The sequence below is a fragment of the Manacus vitellinus genome, unplaced genomic scaffold (assembly GCF_001715985.3).
Source record: "Manacus vitellinus isolate BGI_N305 unplaced genomic scaffold, ASM171598v3 scaffold_6_pilon, whole genome shotgun sequence".
Lineage (NCBI taxonomy): Eukaryota > Metazoa > Chordata > Aves > Passeriformes > Pipridae > Manacus > Manacus vitellinus.
In genome coordinates, this window is record NW_021940750.1 from 2,717,518 (window position 1) to 2,734,649 (window position 17,132).

Sequence of the window (17,132 nt, forward strand, 5' to 3'; positions counted from 1 at the left end):
AATAGATGTGGAAAAATATGTTCCTGCAAGCATCCAGTTGTGTTCAAACCTTATCAAGCTTTGACAGGATTACAGAAGTCACCACCACTAAATATTTATCTATGAATTTAGTTAAAGGTGTTCCCTCTTAAGTTTCCATTTGCCTTAGCCAATCTGCTTTATTCATATGAACATAGGAAACTGCAACTATTTTGTGAATTGTGGGGCAGTAGATTCTGTTTGAAGTGAATGTTGCATAGCAGGAAGAACAGAAGTAGAGCTTTCAAAAGAAGCATATGCATTTGAGGAAACCCATAGACAATTCAAAAGAAAATTTACCTGTATGTGTTTCTTGTCTATCTTTTTATAAACTCCACTATTTAGAATTAATTAGAATAATAAATTTGTTCACTTCAGTGGAAAGATTTGTCTCCTTTTTCTAGAAAAATAATTCCCTAATTTTACAAAATAAATTTTGTATTATTTGCTTTTATCATTTGTCTTTACTATAAAAAAAAGGTACATTTAGTTGTTCTTTCGTTTTCCCTATGAGTACTTGGGCAGAGAAAACATCCTTTAAACCAGAGGGATAGGTGACTTGCTGTTTGATCTGCTGGCAGAGAGCTGGGAGTCCTGGGGATTCCTCAGTCAGACAAAAGTTCATAATTCATTCCTTTTGAGCTTTCGCAGAATTAATTGAAGTAGAAGCTACAGAACTTCATTCACAAGCCAGAGAAATAGGTCAAGAATGTATTGATTTACCTCAAATTTTTCCCCAGAAATATTTTGAGGAAGGGGAAGGAAAAAAAACCTTATAGTAAAATCTATTTTTAGAATTAAATTTACTAACCTAATTGGTAAAAATTTATCTAGGTCTAGATCTCATTTATCTGCTCTCAGATAAATGTGTACAAGAGAGCACTATGAAACTGTGCCATTTCCAAGATAAAGGCAATTTTCTTTCCCTCCTACCTCTTTTCTCTACCTGGAAACTTCTAGAAAAGTTCATATAAATAAAAATATTTTTCAGTTAATTGAATCTGAATTATGGGCAGCCCAAAAACTTCATGTATTTTGATGGTAAATTCAACATTCTGAATGTGTCAGATTTGTGTACCCACGATGCATAATGGTCAAAGAGATTGGCACAGGAAGAAACTGCACTTTTGGCAACTAGGTAAGTGGCTTTTTTGTACCCAGCAAGGCATGAGGAGACAGTTTGGATTTCAACACAGGCAGAAAACAGTCTGACCACATGCCTACACGATCAAAAATGAAACAACAAAATATTGACAAGTAGTTAGTGTATTTTGATGCATGTAACCTAGGAGTTATCTGTTTAAAAACAAAACTGCAATTCAGCAGCACTGTAGGAATCTGGATATGCACAGATAATACAAGGGGAAGTTTATTCTAGGACCTGTCTCCTTCAGAGCTTCACAGTGTCTGATTTCCCCATAGCCTACATCCTTTCCCATAGTTTACTCTCACCATCCCAGTAGTCCCTCAGCTTCAAATTTGAGTATGCTGTCTGAGATTCAGATTGTATAAAATAAAAGACAGTATTATCTTCAGCTTTCAGAATTAATTGTTCATTGACAATGAACTAGGCTTTCTTAGGAAAGAAAATATGGTGCAGGATTTTTGGTTTTGTGCCCCAGGATGTAATATTATTCTGTAAACGTAAAAGCAAAAACTTTCAGCATTTGTACTTTGTAATCTCTGAGGAGCACCTGTAGTGATACATTCTACAGCATCATCTAGGGCTTTAGAAGTGTAAAAAAGTGAGATCTAATATTTAGTACGTAGAAGTTTTTTAATGAACGTATTGTCAGATGAGCACCACATTTAAATGTGTAGCTACAGTCCATAGAGCTTGGAATTTCAGACATTGTTTCCATTATCCTTTGAATAGAAATAGTCAAAGAATGGATCTGGAAGCCAGCAGGAATTTGACATCTGAGCAAAAAATAAGTGTGTTTAGCTCTTATTTTTCTTTCTTTGTGAGCAGTGGTTAGGATTACTTTTGCACTTTTCTTTAATTTAAAGAAAGGCTGCATCCTCATTTAATTCTTATTTCTGTGCAATAGCGAAATACTATCATTTTCCACTCTTTTCACAATGAAGTTATTTTCACAAATGAAGTCCATAATTATTTTAATTCACTATCTTGAAGCCTTCAACTAAATAATGTTAAAACAAACCTGTTTATACACTAGTGGTTCATCATTGAAGTTGCCATCGTTGCGTCAGAAGTACGGCACCCTGAGGCACTGAGTCTTGACTAACATACCTTCAGATATTTATTCACCATTCTAATATTGATTCTTCCTTTCCACCAAACTGTGCCTGTTACTTTGCAGTTTTGTTTTATCGGAACAAGCAGATAGAACTTTGATTGTGAGGAGCAGAGATGTGGGAAAGGGTGGGCACAGGTTCTAATCATAATGATGTAGTGATTTTTTTTCAGTAAACTGATCAATCTCAGTAACTTTTTTAAAACCCATTTTCTAGAGTTGCTATCATTATCTTTCATCTTTCATCAAACCTACAGTGAGCATGGCTGCTGGGGCACTTTACTGGTTGCTGAAGAAAGCTAACGATGACTGGAAGACCAGAAGGAATGAATTCTGGTCTTCATGGGTAGGGCCAGAATTTACAGTGTTGGTCTATAGATTTATATGATCAATGGCAAGAACCCTACCCTATCATCTACTGTTCTAATTATGTAAATATGAGGTGTTTTTCTCTACAGGCTCTTTATTTAGAGAAATGCACGAAGTGGGCTCTGGTCTCAATATACCATTTCAATATGATGTGTTTTATGCAACATGGCACTTTTCGAGTGGGAAGCCCATAATACATGTCTAGAGGTAGATTGAACAATTTAATTTACTGAAAGCTAAAAAATTGACCCATGCTCCCTAGTGCCTATTTGCATGCTCTTAAAAATGGTGCTTAGCATGTAGCTTACACCTTTTTCATTAAAGAATAAGTTTTCTTGCATTTACCACATAGTAAGAGCATGTATGAAGTAGTTACTGAATATCTGATGTGTGAGAAATTCGTGTCCTCTTATTTTGCAGTAACATGCATACCTCTTTGTATTATAAGACCTAATCCTTTTTAGTAACCTTTTAATTAACCTCACTGTAGGCAAAAGATCAGCAATGTTCTTGTTTTTCCGAGGTTGGAAATGTTATTTATGAAAAAATAATTGACATACTGTAACTGTGCAAGCTTAAATAAAGCTGTATATTTTGACTGACCAGTCAAAATAACTGCAAATACATGTTGCAGTCATTAACAAACAAGAAAGACATGATCACAGCTGCTCCAGCATACAGTCTTTGATGCTCTAAGGGTTTATTTTGTGGTTATTGACCATATATAAGGCTTATCTGGATTCACAGTTGACTCTGATTAATCATTCTTACTGGAGTGCTCGGACACACCCAGCTGCCTCTGCAGCACTCACTCTCCGCAATCAAATATTTCTGCATCTCACAGTGCATCCCTTTTTATCCACATTATCTCCCCATTACAGATTTAAAAAGAAGTCTGTATTGCGTGTATAAATACACCTCACATTTCCTTGATCAACATCAACATGTCATTCCTGTTTTAATGATGAAGCAGCTGAGGTGTTCTGATTAGTGTTTTCAAAGATTATAAAACAGTTCTCAACAAATCGTTGTGATTTTTCCCTTACTTTATCATCTCTAGGCTCTGTATATCTCTTATTTTATAGATGCATGACGGACAAAGTATTGTTTCTAGAACAATATATTTTTTACTCCTATAAAAAGAGGAGTCAGTTTTTATGTTCTGTGGTTGTTAAGAAATTTTTGAGTAATCATATCTTATTAGCTTTGATTTTTTTTGCAGATTTAGAGAAACATTTTACTTGACATTTTTTGCCATAGAATTTAAGAGTGTGTCAATAATAGAGCACAAGATGAAGAGAGTGAGATCAGCTATTGAAAATGTTTATGAAGGAGCCTCTTGACTTCATAGCTTAATATTGCTAAAATGGGAAGTGTCTGTCGAACCTCAAGGCCTTGGACTGCCATTTTGGGAGACAAGGAGTTAGTTGGGGATGGAAAGACTGGAGTTTGTATTCTTTCTGCTCTGTTAGCCATTGCTATCTTCATGGATCTGACACTCTGTTTATCTGACAGTGCACTCAGTACTGCTTCGCCAGGGAAAATTGCACAAAACAAGCCTAGTGCATCAGCATTTTCATTGTGTATTAAGCTGAGCCTCCCTTCACATGGTCACATCCCCTTTTTAATCTGGGATTCCATGTCCCTTTCCCAGTCCAGCCTGTTTCTGTGGTGTCTATTGCTGGTCTCCCTGAGCTTCTGTTTCTGTGGTTTGAGTGTTTTTTGTGTGGCTGAGTGTTAAGACCTGCAGGACTTTTGGAAGTGGCGTTGTTTGGGGGTTAGGCAATACACTGCTTTAGTGTTAGTAGTTTGTCATAGACTGAGGTGATGGCTGCGTTCAAGTTGGATTTCCTCCCAGAGATGATGGTGGACCATTGCTCCTTGAATGCAAGCCCTGTGTAAGTATTTTGTCTTCATGCCTAAGTTGTAACTAAAATGATAGTTAGAATTGCTGTCTCTAAAGCCTTTGCTGTCTGATGAACTCCACCTGGGGCAGGGGGCCTGGGAGAGCCTGCAATTTGTTTTCCTGAAGAAATCCTAGTGGTCATTGACAATTGATGTTGGTTTCTAAGGGGAAAAATGGTCTGATAATTGTGGGAATGAGGGCTAAGGAGGAATAAAGCTATTTGGTGGTATTGTTTATGGTGTGCTACAGGTGCTGATATTATTGATTATATGACTCCAGACTAAACCTTTTAATTAGGAGTGAAATAATTCTTGAATAGTGCTGAGGTCATATTAAGAGTTGCCCAGTTAACAGGAGCCATGCTATGCTCTTGAAGCTATGCATGGCATAGAAGGTAAGGCTGAAAATTATTATTGGAAGAGGGTAAAATATTTACAGTTGTTTTCAACTGAAGTGAAAAGAGGTAGCTTACATCTCTGTAAAAGGTATTGTTTGCCTTGGCAATTTGAAGAGGTGCTGACCCTTTCTGAGTGGAAAGGTAGAGTGGAGCGAAAGGATTTGTGATGATACCCTTCTCTTCTGGTAAGAAGCTTTGTTGTTTCTGAGGTCTGTTCATACAACTATAAAATTATGAGCTTTCCCTGGCATCAGTTTTTCCTTTAGCTCTGAACAGCAGCATATTGAGGGAAAAATTAAGTAAACATTACCTGGTTTGGATTTTTTTAAAATTCTATTTAGAGGGAATATGGTTTCAGATGGACAGTGAGAGGAATACTGTTTACTGTCATGTGGAGTTATTAAGCTATTCAGACTATCTTCAAAGGAAAAAACAGAGATGAAGTGGGCTACTCTGGAAGAAGACCACCTGTATTCTTCAACAAAGAGTTTGGGGGCGGGGGGCATCATTGTATAGTTATTGTTCCACTCCCCATGTCCTTTCTAGATTATGCAGGGATTGGTCAGCAATTTTAACCTACTAATCACTATAGCTACAATAGGGTGTCATTACAGTTAGTCTTCCACAGAGATAGGTCCTCTAGTATACCAAGACTTCATATTGCACTTAACAAATAATGAGGAGTCAATACAGAGAGCAGTGTATGACTGTCAACTAGCTGGGTGGAGCATAACACAAGTTTTGTTAATAGAGTGTAAACTGTTCTATGGCTACATATAATGCCTTGAAACCTACTGAAGATTTCCATACTCAAAACTTCTCTGTTGTTGTAGTCTAAGAAGTGACTTTTTTCCTATGTTAACCTCCTGCCATTACTCAACCTGATTGTTTGTGACTAACTGGGTTGTCCAATCCCAGCCTATTCATGTACAGTTTTAGCCTGCTTTTTTGCCAGTTATTGTTGAAAGCTCCTTAGTTTCACAGAGGTATTGCCTTGTAAACCTGTAAAGAAACTTTTAATCTAGTCAGTTTTATCTGTTTCTCTCTTTAAAGATTGATCTTCACCTTGGGAAACAGTTACAGTTAGTAACATATAAAACCATTTTTAAAATGTTATCCTCTCATTTTCAGTGGTTACTGATAACTTCAGTGGTTCCCGAATAGGCTTGAGTTTAGACTCCTTTCTGTTCCGGTTTTTTTTCTATAAAATTTTACGTGGTTGAACTAGTGATATTTTTCAGTTATCTCAGCAGATTTATATCCTGAATCCCAGGTGTTGACTACATTATAGAGACAAAGTTTTAAACAGCTGTGTAGAGTGTGTTTGATTTCCAAGTTCGCAGATTGCTAATGAATGTGAATATTCTCCTGTGTGCAGTACTGGGAATGTGCAAGAGTCTCTGTGTGTAAATTTTAATCATATACATTTATATATGTGTAGAAATATTTTTTTTATCTTGCTGCAAGCATGCTTTTGTCTGTGGAAGATATAAACCAGAAATTCCTTCTTGTTTTTCATAGCTCAAAGAAAATGAATGGCACACTGGATCACCCAGACCAACCTGATCTAGATGCTATCAAGATGTTTGTGGGTCAAGTCCCACGGAGCTGGTGTGAGAAGGATCTAAGAGAACTTTTTGAACAGTATGGTGCTGTCTATGAAATCAATGTCTTGAGGGACAGGAGCCAAAACCCTCCTCAAAGCAAAGGTGAGAATTTCTGTGCTTTTCATGTGACACTTGGGGTTTCAGCCAGTTTCACATAGTTGCAGTCTTAGCTGTTTGCTTATTCAGAGATCCCTGTGTGTTGGAGCTCTGTGTGACCAGGTGTGCATGCAAGCCTGAGCTTTATAGTCTTTAAGTGTGTTTGTCTAATTATACTTGAACTGTCATCCAGTCATTAGCTGAGCTGAAGAAAATTATAATTTTATTTTTTTTTAGAGCTCAGTAGTGATGAGGATGCTTGAGGAGTATGGATTATAATTGCAAAGCAGAACATCAAATTAATACTCTGTTGCTCCACAGCATTGTGATGGAATACATTTTGCATTGGAAGGATGGAAGTGGGATTTGCAATTTCTGTACAGCATGTCAAGATTTGGTGTTCTTTCCCAGCTAGCATTTTGTTTTAATTGCAGGGTGCTGTTTTGTTACATTTTATACCCGTAAAGCTGCACTAGAAGCACAGAATGCTCTTCACAATATGAAGATCCTCCCAGGGGTAAGAACGGAGTCCTGCTTTCTGCATAACTCTGTCTTGTTTTTCTGAGCTCCAGGACCACTGAAGTACAAACACATGTTATCATGCCCTCAAATAATGTTTTAAAACAACTATTCGAAGGATCAGTGTCATGAGATTTATATGATAACAGATCTTAAGGGAATTTTGGAGCATTTAGGAGAATAATATGGTAGTGAAGTGGGTGGGCGTGGCTTTTATAATACTCTCTGAGGAGGAATGATGATATGTAATTAGGAAAGCCTTTCTTCTAGGAATTTATGTAATGTTACATATGCACCTCTAGAGGCAATTTAGACTGTAATATCTTCCACAATTCTTATGGGATGTATTTCATATAATATGAAGTGAATGTAGTAGGATTAAATAATCTTTTTTACGTTTCAGATGCACCATCCTATCCAGATGAAACCAGCTGACAGTGAAAAGAGTAATGGTAAGCTTTACTAAAGTCTGAGTTTGGTGGTGTTATTTGTGCTAATTGGGAAGCTTGAGGGTTTCCCTTCTGTTAAACAGCTTTTGGTGAAGTCTTGAATTGGAGGCCTGATTTTTTAAAAGAAAAATATGAAAAGAGAAAGGTATGTTTTGAATATAGTAGGTAGTGTGAGTGATGTCTCCAAAATTCCATGACTCAGAGTATCTCCCACTGCTGCTGCTTGTGGTAGAACCATGTTGTCAGTTAGGGAAACATCCAGTGAGTTCTTCTTTGTGCTAAGGTGGTTTAAATCTTTGTTGGGGACGTGGACAGTGGGATTGAGTGCACCCTCAGCAAGCTTATGGATGACGTCATGCTGAGTGCTGTGGTTGATACCCTAGAGGGGAGGGATGCCATCCAGAGGAACCTTGACAGGCTGGAGAGGTGGGCCTGTGAGAACCTCATGAAGTTCAAAAGGCCAAGTTTGCAAGGTCCTGCAAACATGGATACAGGCTGGGTGATAAGTGGATTGAAACCAGTCCTGAGGAGAAGGACTAGGGGGTATTTTTGGATGAAAAGCTGAATATAAACTAGCAGCATGCACTTGCAGCCCAGCCAGCCAGCCATATTCTGGGCTGCATCAAAAGAAGGGCTAGCAGGTCAAGGAATGTGATTTTCCTACTCTACTCCACTGTTATGAGATCCTACCTGTAGTACTGCATCTAGCTCTGGGACCTCCAGCATAAGACATGGACCAGCTCAAGCATGTCCACAGGAGGGCCGTCAAGATGATCAGAGGGCTGGAGCATCTCCCCTGTGAGGATGGGCTGAGAGAGTTGGGGTTGTTCAGCCTGGAGAAGACACCTTCTAGCAACCCTTCAGTAGCTAAAGGAGGCCTACGAGAAGGACAGGGAGGAATTGTTTATCCAGGAGTCTAGTGATAGCACAGGGGATAACAGTATTAAACTGAAACAGATTTAGATTTAGATTAGATATTAGGAAGAAATTATTTACTGTGAGGATGGTGAGACACTGGAACAGGTTGCCTAGAGTAGCTGTGGATGCCCCATCCCTGGAAGTGTTCAAGACCTGGCTGGATGGGGCTTTTAGCTACCTGGTCTAGTGGAAGGCATCCCTGACTGTGACAGGGACTTAGAACTAGATAATCTTTAAGGTCCTTTCCAACCCAAACTATACTATGATTCTATGAAATCTAGAAGTGCTTTTTCAAGTGCTTGTCCAGTTTGGAGCAAGGCCTCAAAGCCTTTGAAGGAAGTTTGTTGCAGCTAGGGTGGGAATCAAAACTACTTTTTGTAGTATACAAGAAAGGTTGAGAATTAACAACAGTTCGGTAGAGAAGAAAAACTGAGTATTTCTGCACATTGGCCACTTCAGATGGATTAAGAATTGAGCATCCACCACTGGGTAAATGATCATTTAGTCATGCATTTTCATTTTGAGTTTATATACATACATATATGCATGTTCAAATATATCTGTATCTATGTATACTGCTGCAACATAAGCAAATAAAGTGTTTAGCATCTTGTAGTTTCAACCTTTCTAGGCTTGGCTGAATTTTATTTTCTTCATTTGCAGTAGTTTCTATAAGATTAGTGTTGCATCATGGAGAAGATAATCCTTGTTTCAGAAAGCTTAGGTCTTAAGATAATTGAAAGGAGACGATGGAATATATATGGGTAGCATAAAGTAGGAGTAATTCCATCTGCAAATTCCTTCATGTGTTTACAGAATAAGTTTCTATGTAAATATAGAAGGGAGTCATTCCTTTGAAATATTGTTGGAAGGAGAACTGAATAGGTTCTCTAAACTAAAATGCATCTTCCTTTACACACACGCACACACACACACACACACAAGTATCCTGGGAAAATAATGGAAAGAAAAAAAGTAATGGAATTTTAGGGTGATAATTCCAAGACTATTGCATAATTATATGAGTTTTAGTAAAAGGTGTAGGTAACAACAATAAATAAAGCATTAGTTAAGAAAGTATTTGAACTTGCCACTAATAAAAGGGATTCTGGATCTCTTGAACTAAAATGGATTGCAAAAAGTATTAAAAAGCAACTTTCCACTCTAAAAGCGGAAAGCGAACTAAGTACAACATTAAGATTTAATAGCCAGTTAAAGTCATATCAGCTGGAATAGTCTGGAATTGTCCTTCCTAGCATCATAGCACACTCAGCAAACAAGTTGATTTCCCCTCACCCTGGCACTGAATCAGAGAAGACTTAATTGAAGCTTCAAATTCTGCTACAACCTTCATAATACTATATTTTATATTGTGATGAATGCTGTATTTCTAAACTGGTTTATATTTTCAAGTGTTATTCTGCATAATTTGCTTTATCCCATAAAAGAAAGTGTTTCAGAGGTGGTTAACATCCTTAAATAAGTAAATCAAGAGGTATAAAATTCTGCTCTGAATTCAAATTTACCCCACTCCCTCAAGTGACCTTTAACTGACATTAGTAACCATTAACTGAAAAGTTAAAAGAAATGTCTTTCTGAACCATTTATTTTAAAATAATCTGCACACTGAAGGGTATTCTTCAACTCTAATGTGTCTAGTAGCATCAGGGTTCAGAGGCTAGATACAGTACAACACAGTCCACGGCTTATTTTTATGCTTTTGGTACAGATCAGTACATATCACTTTTGGTGCATATCAATAACAGAAATAAAACTGTTCTGTTTTAGCAACTGCTGTTGCTTGCGCTGTTGAGAGAGGAGCATAAGGAAGTAGACACATCTAAATTTAAGTGATTGGTATGATGAAGGGGCTAGAAAGCAGCTTTCTGCAGTTCACTTGCTTGTTTATATACAGTTAGGTATGTTGGTAGTCTAAAGATAGAAGAAGAGGCAGAGGAAAGACAATGAAAATAGTCCAGTAAACCACATTCTTTTCTTACCAGGAACTGAAAAGATACAGAGAAGTGCTGAATCTGACATATTTTTTCCTTTTTTTTTTTTTTTACATTCTTGCTACTCACAGGCTTTGTAAGGAAAAATCAGTGAATTGTAAACATAAAACATGATAAAACAGGCCTCCTTCAGGTTCATTGAAGTATCTCATATGCATCCTCCTTAACTGAAAACACAGTCTGTTATTGGGAATCTGGTTGTGATAAGTCTCTACCCTAAATACAGGGTAATAGAGAAGACTTGACAAAATAAGATCTAGTAAGCACATATTTGCTGGTAATACTCTTTACCTTTTGATTTCTTAGCAGTAGAAGATAGGAAGTTGTTTATTGGAATGATATCCAAGAAGTGCAATGAAAATGATATCCGAGTGATGTTCTCCCCCTTTGGGCAGATTGAAGAATGCAGGATATTACGGGGCCCAGATGGCCTGAGCAGAGGTAAGCAGGAAGCTTTATTGGCAATTGGAGGATACTGCCTTTTGCAACTTAACATAGCATTTCAGCTTTTTCTGTGATTCCCACCTACACCCCCTCCCCACCCAGTAGGCACTTTGATTTCTGTATTCATCCTGGTAATTGTGGATGTGGTGGAAGATTTGGTTTCTTTTTGCTTTTTTCCCAGGTTGTGCATTTGTGACTTTTACAACAAGAGCCATGGCACAAACAGCAATCAAAGCAATGCACCAAGCACAAACCATGGAGGTAAAACAAGTTAGTGGGTGTCAGGAGCAGATGTAATTTGTCAGGCAGTCATTGTGGAGTTTAAGGGACCAGTGGGCATACAGAGAAGGATAAGTGCAGTGTGTGTCTCTTCACAAATACTGTTTCTGGACCTTTGTGTTTGTTCTACTCCTATTTTTAGAGTTCAAGATAGGAATTTCATCTGCAGGGAAAATTCCAAAATACAAAATAGAATTAAAAGCAAACACAATTTTAAACCTTTAATGAAATGTGCTATTTGAGTATATATATATATATATATTCAAATATATATGGGGGAGGGAATTGCTTCCAGTGACTGGGTTGTAATGCAGTATTTTTGTGACTGCTGGGGATAGCAAGCATGTAACTGTTTGAATTGCTGTTTGCAGGGCTGCTCTTCTCCCATTGTGGTAAAATTTGCAGACACGCAGAAGGACAAAGAGCAGAAACGAATTGCTCAGCAACTCCAGCAACAAATGCAACAGATCAGTGCTGCCTCAATATGGGGAAACCTGGCTGGTCTCAACACACTTGGACCCCAGTACTTAGCAGTGAGTTTCTGATTTGGGTTCTTTTCATCTCTTCAGGGATTGCAGTGTCTGACTGTCTTGCAGTGTTTAATGTATTCATTTTTAGAAGGCTTCTGATAGACAGGGGCAGGATTCTTAATCCCTATTGTGTGGATGAGAAGGCTGAAATTGTTATGTGCTAACATCTAGTCAGGATACATTTAAGGGAGGATTTCCACCCCAGTCACAGAAGCCCTAATTACTGAAACCCTGGGTTTTTCTCCTGCATTCTGTAGACTGACTTCGTGCTTTTTCTTTATATATTACAGCCTTAAAATTTATCCATGTAAATGCCCTTTTCATGTCTATCTAATGAAGTAGTTCTCGTATTCTTTTATCATTTTTCCTTTTTCAGCCTTTATTTCTCTTATCCTCTTCCAGTGAAACCAGAAACAGTACTCGGCACTGTCCACATAGAAAAGGTGATCAGATTGGAAACAGAGTAAAGAACCTAAACAATAAAAACCAAACAAATAAACCAAAATAAACCCTACAGAAAATAGAGAGAAACTACTCTCTTTAGCAGAAATAGTGCAACAGACTGCTGGACTAGCTCTTTGTCACCAACTGCTGTTTGTCACTGATTTTAGTTGATTTTGCTGGGTCCCTAAGGGGTGAACTTTCCGTAAACTGATGTACTCTGACTTATGTGGGTTGCTAGAGTAGTTCTGAGAACTGTATTTATGCAATGTAAGGTCTGAAGGACAGAAAAAGAAAATTTCATCTCATTCTTGATATGCTGTGTAGTTGAAATGGGGCAATTCTCTTAGTACTTTTTTAGTTTTGGTAGGTTGGAATTTTTTTTACAACAGCTAGTTAATGGAAAAAGGATTTGGAAATCTCTAGCTTCCGAGCTGAGTCTGGAAATCTCTCATGTCTGTGTGCATAAGGAAAGTGGAGAAAGTTCCCTCGCGTGGTGACTCTTTGGTTTTGATATGACATTACCATTTGTCCCGTGTTGACAGTGTCAACTGTAAAGTCTGATGTGAGGTAGCATATCCTTAGGGGTGGCAGTCCTGCCTTAGGTGCTTTGAGTAGGAATTTCTCTTACACTACTGATTCTGCTTGTTTTGTCTTGGTGTATCAGCTATAATTTTCCCTCACTGTTGATGATATTGAGTGAGAAAAGCATTGTGCTGTTGCTTTGGCTGCAATGTGATGCATGGGCTACATGGAATTTCACTATGGTGGTGCTCTGGCTGTATTGTGCAAGGGGAATTCTCTTTATGCTTTGCTACAATGAGGTGCATGGGCAGCGGGAATTCATTTGTGACGGCGCTCTGGCTGTGGTGTGATGCAATTTCTCCCAGAAGCAGAGCCAGCCCTCACTCTCACTCTTGTTTTGTTTTTTGGTGTAATGTCTAGCTTTATTTGCAGCTCCTTCAGCAGACAGCAGCTGCTTCATCTGGGAACCTGAACACATTGAGCAGCCTCCACCCAATGGGAGGTAAGTTTTTTCCATCAGAAGACAAATTAAGTACCAAACAAAAGAGGATGAGGGTAGAGAAAGCCAAAAGGCTGTAGATACATTAATGTAATTTGACATGACTAGTCCTGAGTTTATCCACTGCTTCAGAATGAATGGAATCCTCTGCTACAAGTGTGGGTGTTCCTTCTTTATCTAAGTATTGTCCCCAAGGTAAGTGGTGTTATCCTTCCAAGCTCTGGCACTTAAAATTATCTTCCACAAAGAGTGATCTCTATATTTCTATCCAAACAGGTGCATGTGTGAAGAACTGCATTTTGAAACAGGCATTAATGCACATGTTTCAGTGATAATGGATTCTTAGTTTTCCCATTTTCAATGCATTTAAGAACAAAACATTTAAGTTGACAACACAGTGTTGTTAGGAATGTGAGCTAGTCCTTTATTCAGGTTTTTTCATTCATTCATTTGAATTACAATTAATTATTAATTATAATTACCATTGCTGTTAGGGAAATACCAACTTAATAGGTATGAGCGAAATTCCTTGCTGGAGACTGCTAGTCAGAATATTCACTAAGTATAGCAGTACTGGGGCTGTAAGTTGATTGTCCCTTCTGTCTTCACAGGGTTGGGAATAATAAAATACGTTAGTAACTCCATTCACCACATTCTCTAAATTCTTCTGCTGGAAAAAAAATCTATAGTTTTGGTTTTAATACTGAGCACTTCAAGCTTTTAAAATTGCCTCCTGGAGTTTTAGAGTCGTTCCCAGTATCACATGCCCTGTCTGTGCAGAGTTTGCTCTACAAGTGTCTTTGTACATCTGATTCGTGTTGGTTGGTGCACTCGTCAGTAACAATTACAAGCTTTTGCAAAGTGTTATGTTTTCAATTGTAAGAACTCCGATTTTATACTTGAGGTTGATTCTAATGTCAGGCTCCTATATTGACTTTTTTCATGTTAGACCTCTTCAGAGCTCTTACATCTAAGATTCTTGCAAAAAAGCAATTTTTTTTTAAAATCAGTTTCACTAATATCCTGTAGGGTGGTGATCTATAATGGATTTTGTTATGCATGTGATACTCTTTTTCTCCCCTCTTGTGTCTGTTTGAAAGCAAGTTTTGTGATAAAGGAGAAAGTAGTAAGGACTGGGGCAGGTGGAAGGGGCTAACTACCTGAGATTTTCCCTGAAGTTTCCAGGGTAATTCTATCTTCACTATTTAAAAAAAAAAAACAAACCTTAAAAATTGAGAAATCATATATATAAATAGCATGTTGCAGGGTGTTTTAAAATAATTATTCCAAGTCTGTGATTCTTTACAGAAAAAGTTGTAGTTTCAAAGTCCTTTTAGTATCTCAGTTCCTTTCTTGAAATTCATAGAAAGAGAAATTAAGTAGGTAATTAGATCCCAAACTATATTAGACTTTGTAGACAAAATTTAATCTCAACCCTGTTTGAAAGCAGATGGGAAAACAGTGTGATGACAAGAGGGCAGATGCAGTGTACATGTGACAAACTGTTTCAGTTAAGGATGCAAGCTGCTCTGTTCTTCACGAGCTCCAGCACTTGCACTTTTAACCCTCTGTAGCACAATAAAAGCAAAAAATAAAACTTTTTATTTTGTGTTTTTTTGTTACAATGGCACCTTGAATCTAAATAAAGACAGAATCCCCTTGTTTTGGGAACTAAACTTGGCTAGGGAAACAGACCCTGTCACAAAGAGAAAACAATTGCAAAAGAGTTAAAAAACCAAACAAATTATACTAAAGGTAGTAGAAGTATTATAGAAAATAATTAGTTTATACTGCATTGTCACTTACATTTTTGTTGTCTGCTTACATGCTTAAATTACAAAACAGAGCTTTTAGTTATTTGAGATGTGTGTTTTGCCACTAAGTTCTTACTGTGTCCAAAAGATGAGAGCCACCTCTACCTACGATGTTTTGATGTTGTTAAATGAAAAGTGATTAATTTAATTTTGGTTTTAATTATGTTGGGAAGAAATACTAGGGAATATTTGGAATTGTTAAAAGAAGCAAAGATAGAGACAATAAATGGAAAATAAGGGAAAAGGGAAGAGAGGCAGTATTGGAAGAATGAAGCTAGTCTACCAAAGGATGGCTAAAATACAGAATTCAGGAAGAGATCCATTTCAATGATAATCCCACAGCAGGAAAAGAGGGCAAAATGTGGTGCCAGTACTGACCAAATGGTTTCATTCAAAAATGATGACTCAAGATGAAGGTGAGTCAAATGAGTAAACTGACTAGTAAAAGTTCGTAAGCACAGAGGTACCTTCTTGCCCCTACATATTCCTTGCTGCCTACCTACAACGTGATGTTTCCCATTTTCCTTGCCACTGTTTTACCAGCTAACTGGCCTACACAGACATTGGTTGATCTTGTGGTCAAGAGTTGCCACCTAACAGTTGTCTCACAACTGACTGTTGTTTCTTGACTGCCAGGGGGACCAAACAAAACATACTGATGGTGGGTTAAAGCTGTGACTGTGGCCAATGTGGTGTGAGGCCTGCTTGAAATAATTTTGCAGTTACTGCTGTTCCCATTCCAAGGGAGTGGCAGGACATGAAAGTGGAGGAAGGTATTGGCCTGGTGTCTAGGCAAGTTCTCCAGCTTGCACATGAGCTGTCAGATCCTGACTTAACTCTCGTTTAAGGCTGCTGTGCTTTTGTGACTGGAGAGAACACTGCTTAAAAATTTCTGGAGTAGACTCTGGAGTCTACATCTGGGATAATGAATACCTGGCCTTTTCACCTACTAAATCACATCTATCTGGGCAAAGAAAAACTTCTTTTTTAATTATAGCAAGGAATCGTGATACAGAAAAGATCAGTAACTAGTATTAAGCCTGTTGCTTTTAAGCTCCTTTCTGTTACTCTGTTGTGATGTGCTGAGTTTGCTGGATCTGTTACCCTTGGTTGGTGGTGACTGTTATAGGAGAAACTCTGCATTCTTCAATGTGTTGCAGGACTGAATGCGATGCAATTACAGAACCTGGCTGCGTTAGCAGCTGCAGCCAGTGCAGCTCAGAACACACCGAGTGGCACCGCTGCACTCACTTCCTCCAGCAGTCCCCTGAGTGTGCTCACCAGCTCAGGTAAGAGACTGCCTATACTGCAGTGCATTATGACATGGGTTGCCTTAGGAGTCCTTTCAGGATAGATATCATCTGTTTTGTCTGTCACTTTTTGTCATTTTCATGTTGATTCCTTAATACATAAACAGTTTTACTAGTAGATTCACTGGCCTATGCTTAGGATAGATACCTTTGCCACCAGCAAAGGCTTTTTTACCTGCTGTGTTCCTTCCTCCAGATGGTCAGATTAATTTAGAGTAAAAAGAATTTTTGAGGTCATAATAAAGCAGAAAGGTAGGTGACCTCCTTCCAGTCATGTTATTACAATCTCATCACATACTTGATTTATCTGTGGTTTTAGGCAGGCACTGTGGCAGATGTGCCCTGTTCCTCTCAAGAGGGAAACAGAAAATGCCTTAAGCATGAAGTAATGCATTCTGTGCACTAGGACAGTACTGTTTATATTCCATAGATGAAGAAAAGGATACTGTAACTTCCTCACAGAAGCAGGAAAACAGAAACCTAGCATATGCACTGGAAAGCAGTTGTCTAGAACTTAGTGTACAAGTTGCACATAAAAATCTTCCTCTTATATGGCTTTTGTGTGTTTTGTTTGGGTTTTTTAACTTTAGGCTATGTATATTAACCAGAGACACTAAAATGTCTGAGTAGTATTCTTTTGCTGCCTTACTGTCAAATTTGCTCACTAAAAGCAACAAGCAAAAAAACCAAACAAATTCTGTTATGCTTACAGAAGACATGCTCAGTTTTTACCACAAATGA

General features: G+C 38.0%; 1 protein-coding gene across 12 annotated transcripts in view; it reads left to right on the forward strand.

Moving 5' to 3' along the window:
• CELF1 (CUGBP Elav-like family member 1) overlaps positions 1-17,132 on the forward strand; it is a 60,056-nt gene that overhangs the window by 29,031 nt on the left and 13,893 nt on the right. For 8 of the 12 annotated variants that reach the window (XM_018082333.2, XM_029964175.1, XM_018082329.3 and 5 more), the window contains exons 4-11: positions 6,470-6,657; positions 7,086-7,168; positions 7,574-7,622; positions 10,856-10,990; positions 11,175-11,254; positions 11,644-11,805; positions 13,189-13,270; positions 16,242-16,370. In XM_018082333.2, coding sequence (XP_017937822.1) covers positions 6,480-6,657; positions 7,086-7,168; positions 7,574-7,622; positions 10,856-10,990; positions 11,175-11,254; positions 11,644-11,805; positions 13,189-13,270; positions 16,242-16,370 — 898 coding nt within the window. In that variant the 5' untranslated portion in view covers positions 6,470-6,479. The remainder of the gene's footprint in view (positions 1-6,469; positions 6,658-7,085; positions 7,169-7,573; positions 7,623-10,855; positions 10,991-11,174; positions 11,255-11,643; positions 11,806-13,188; positions 13,271-16,241; positions 16,371-17,132) is intronic. The other 4 variants (XM_008919760.4, XM_018082336.3, XM_018082334.3 and 1 more) reach the window with 2 other exon arrangements.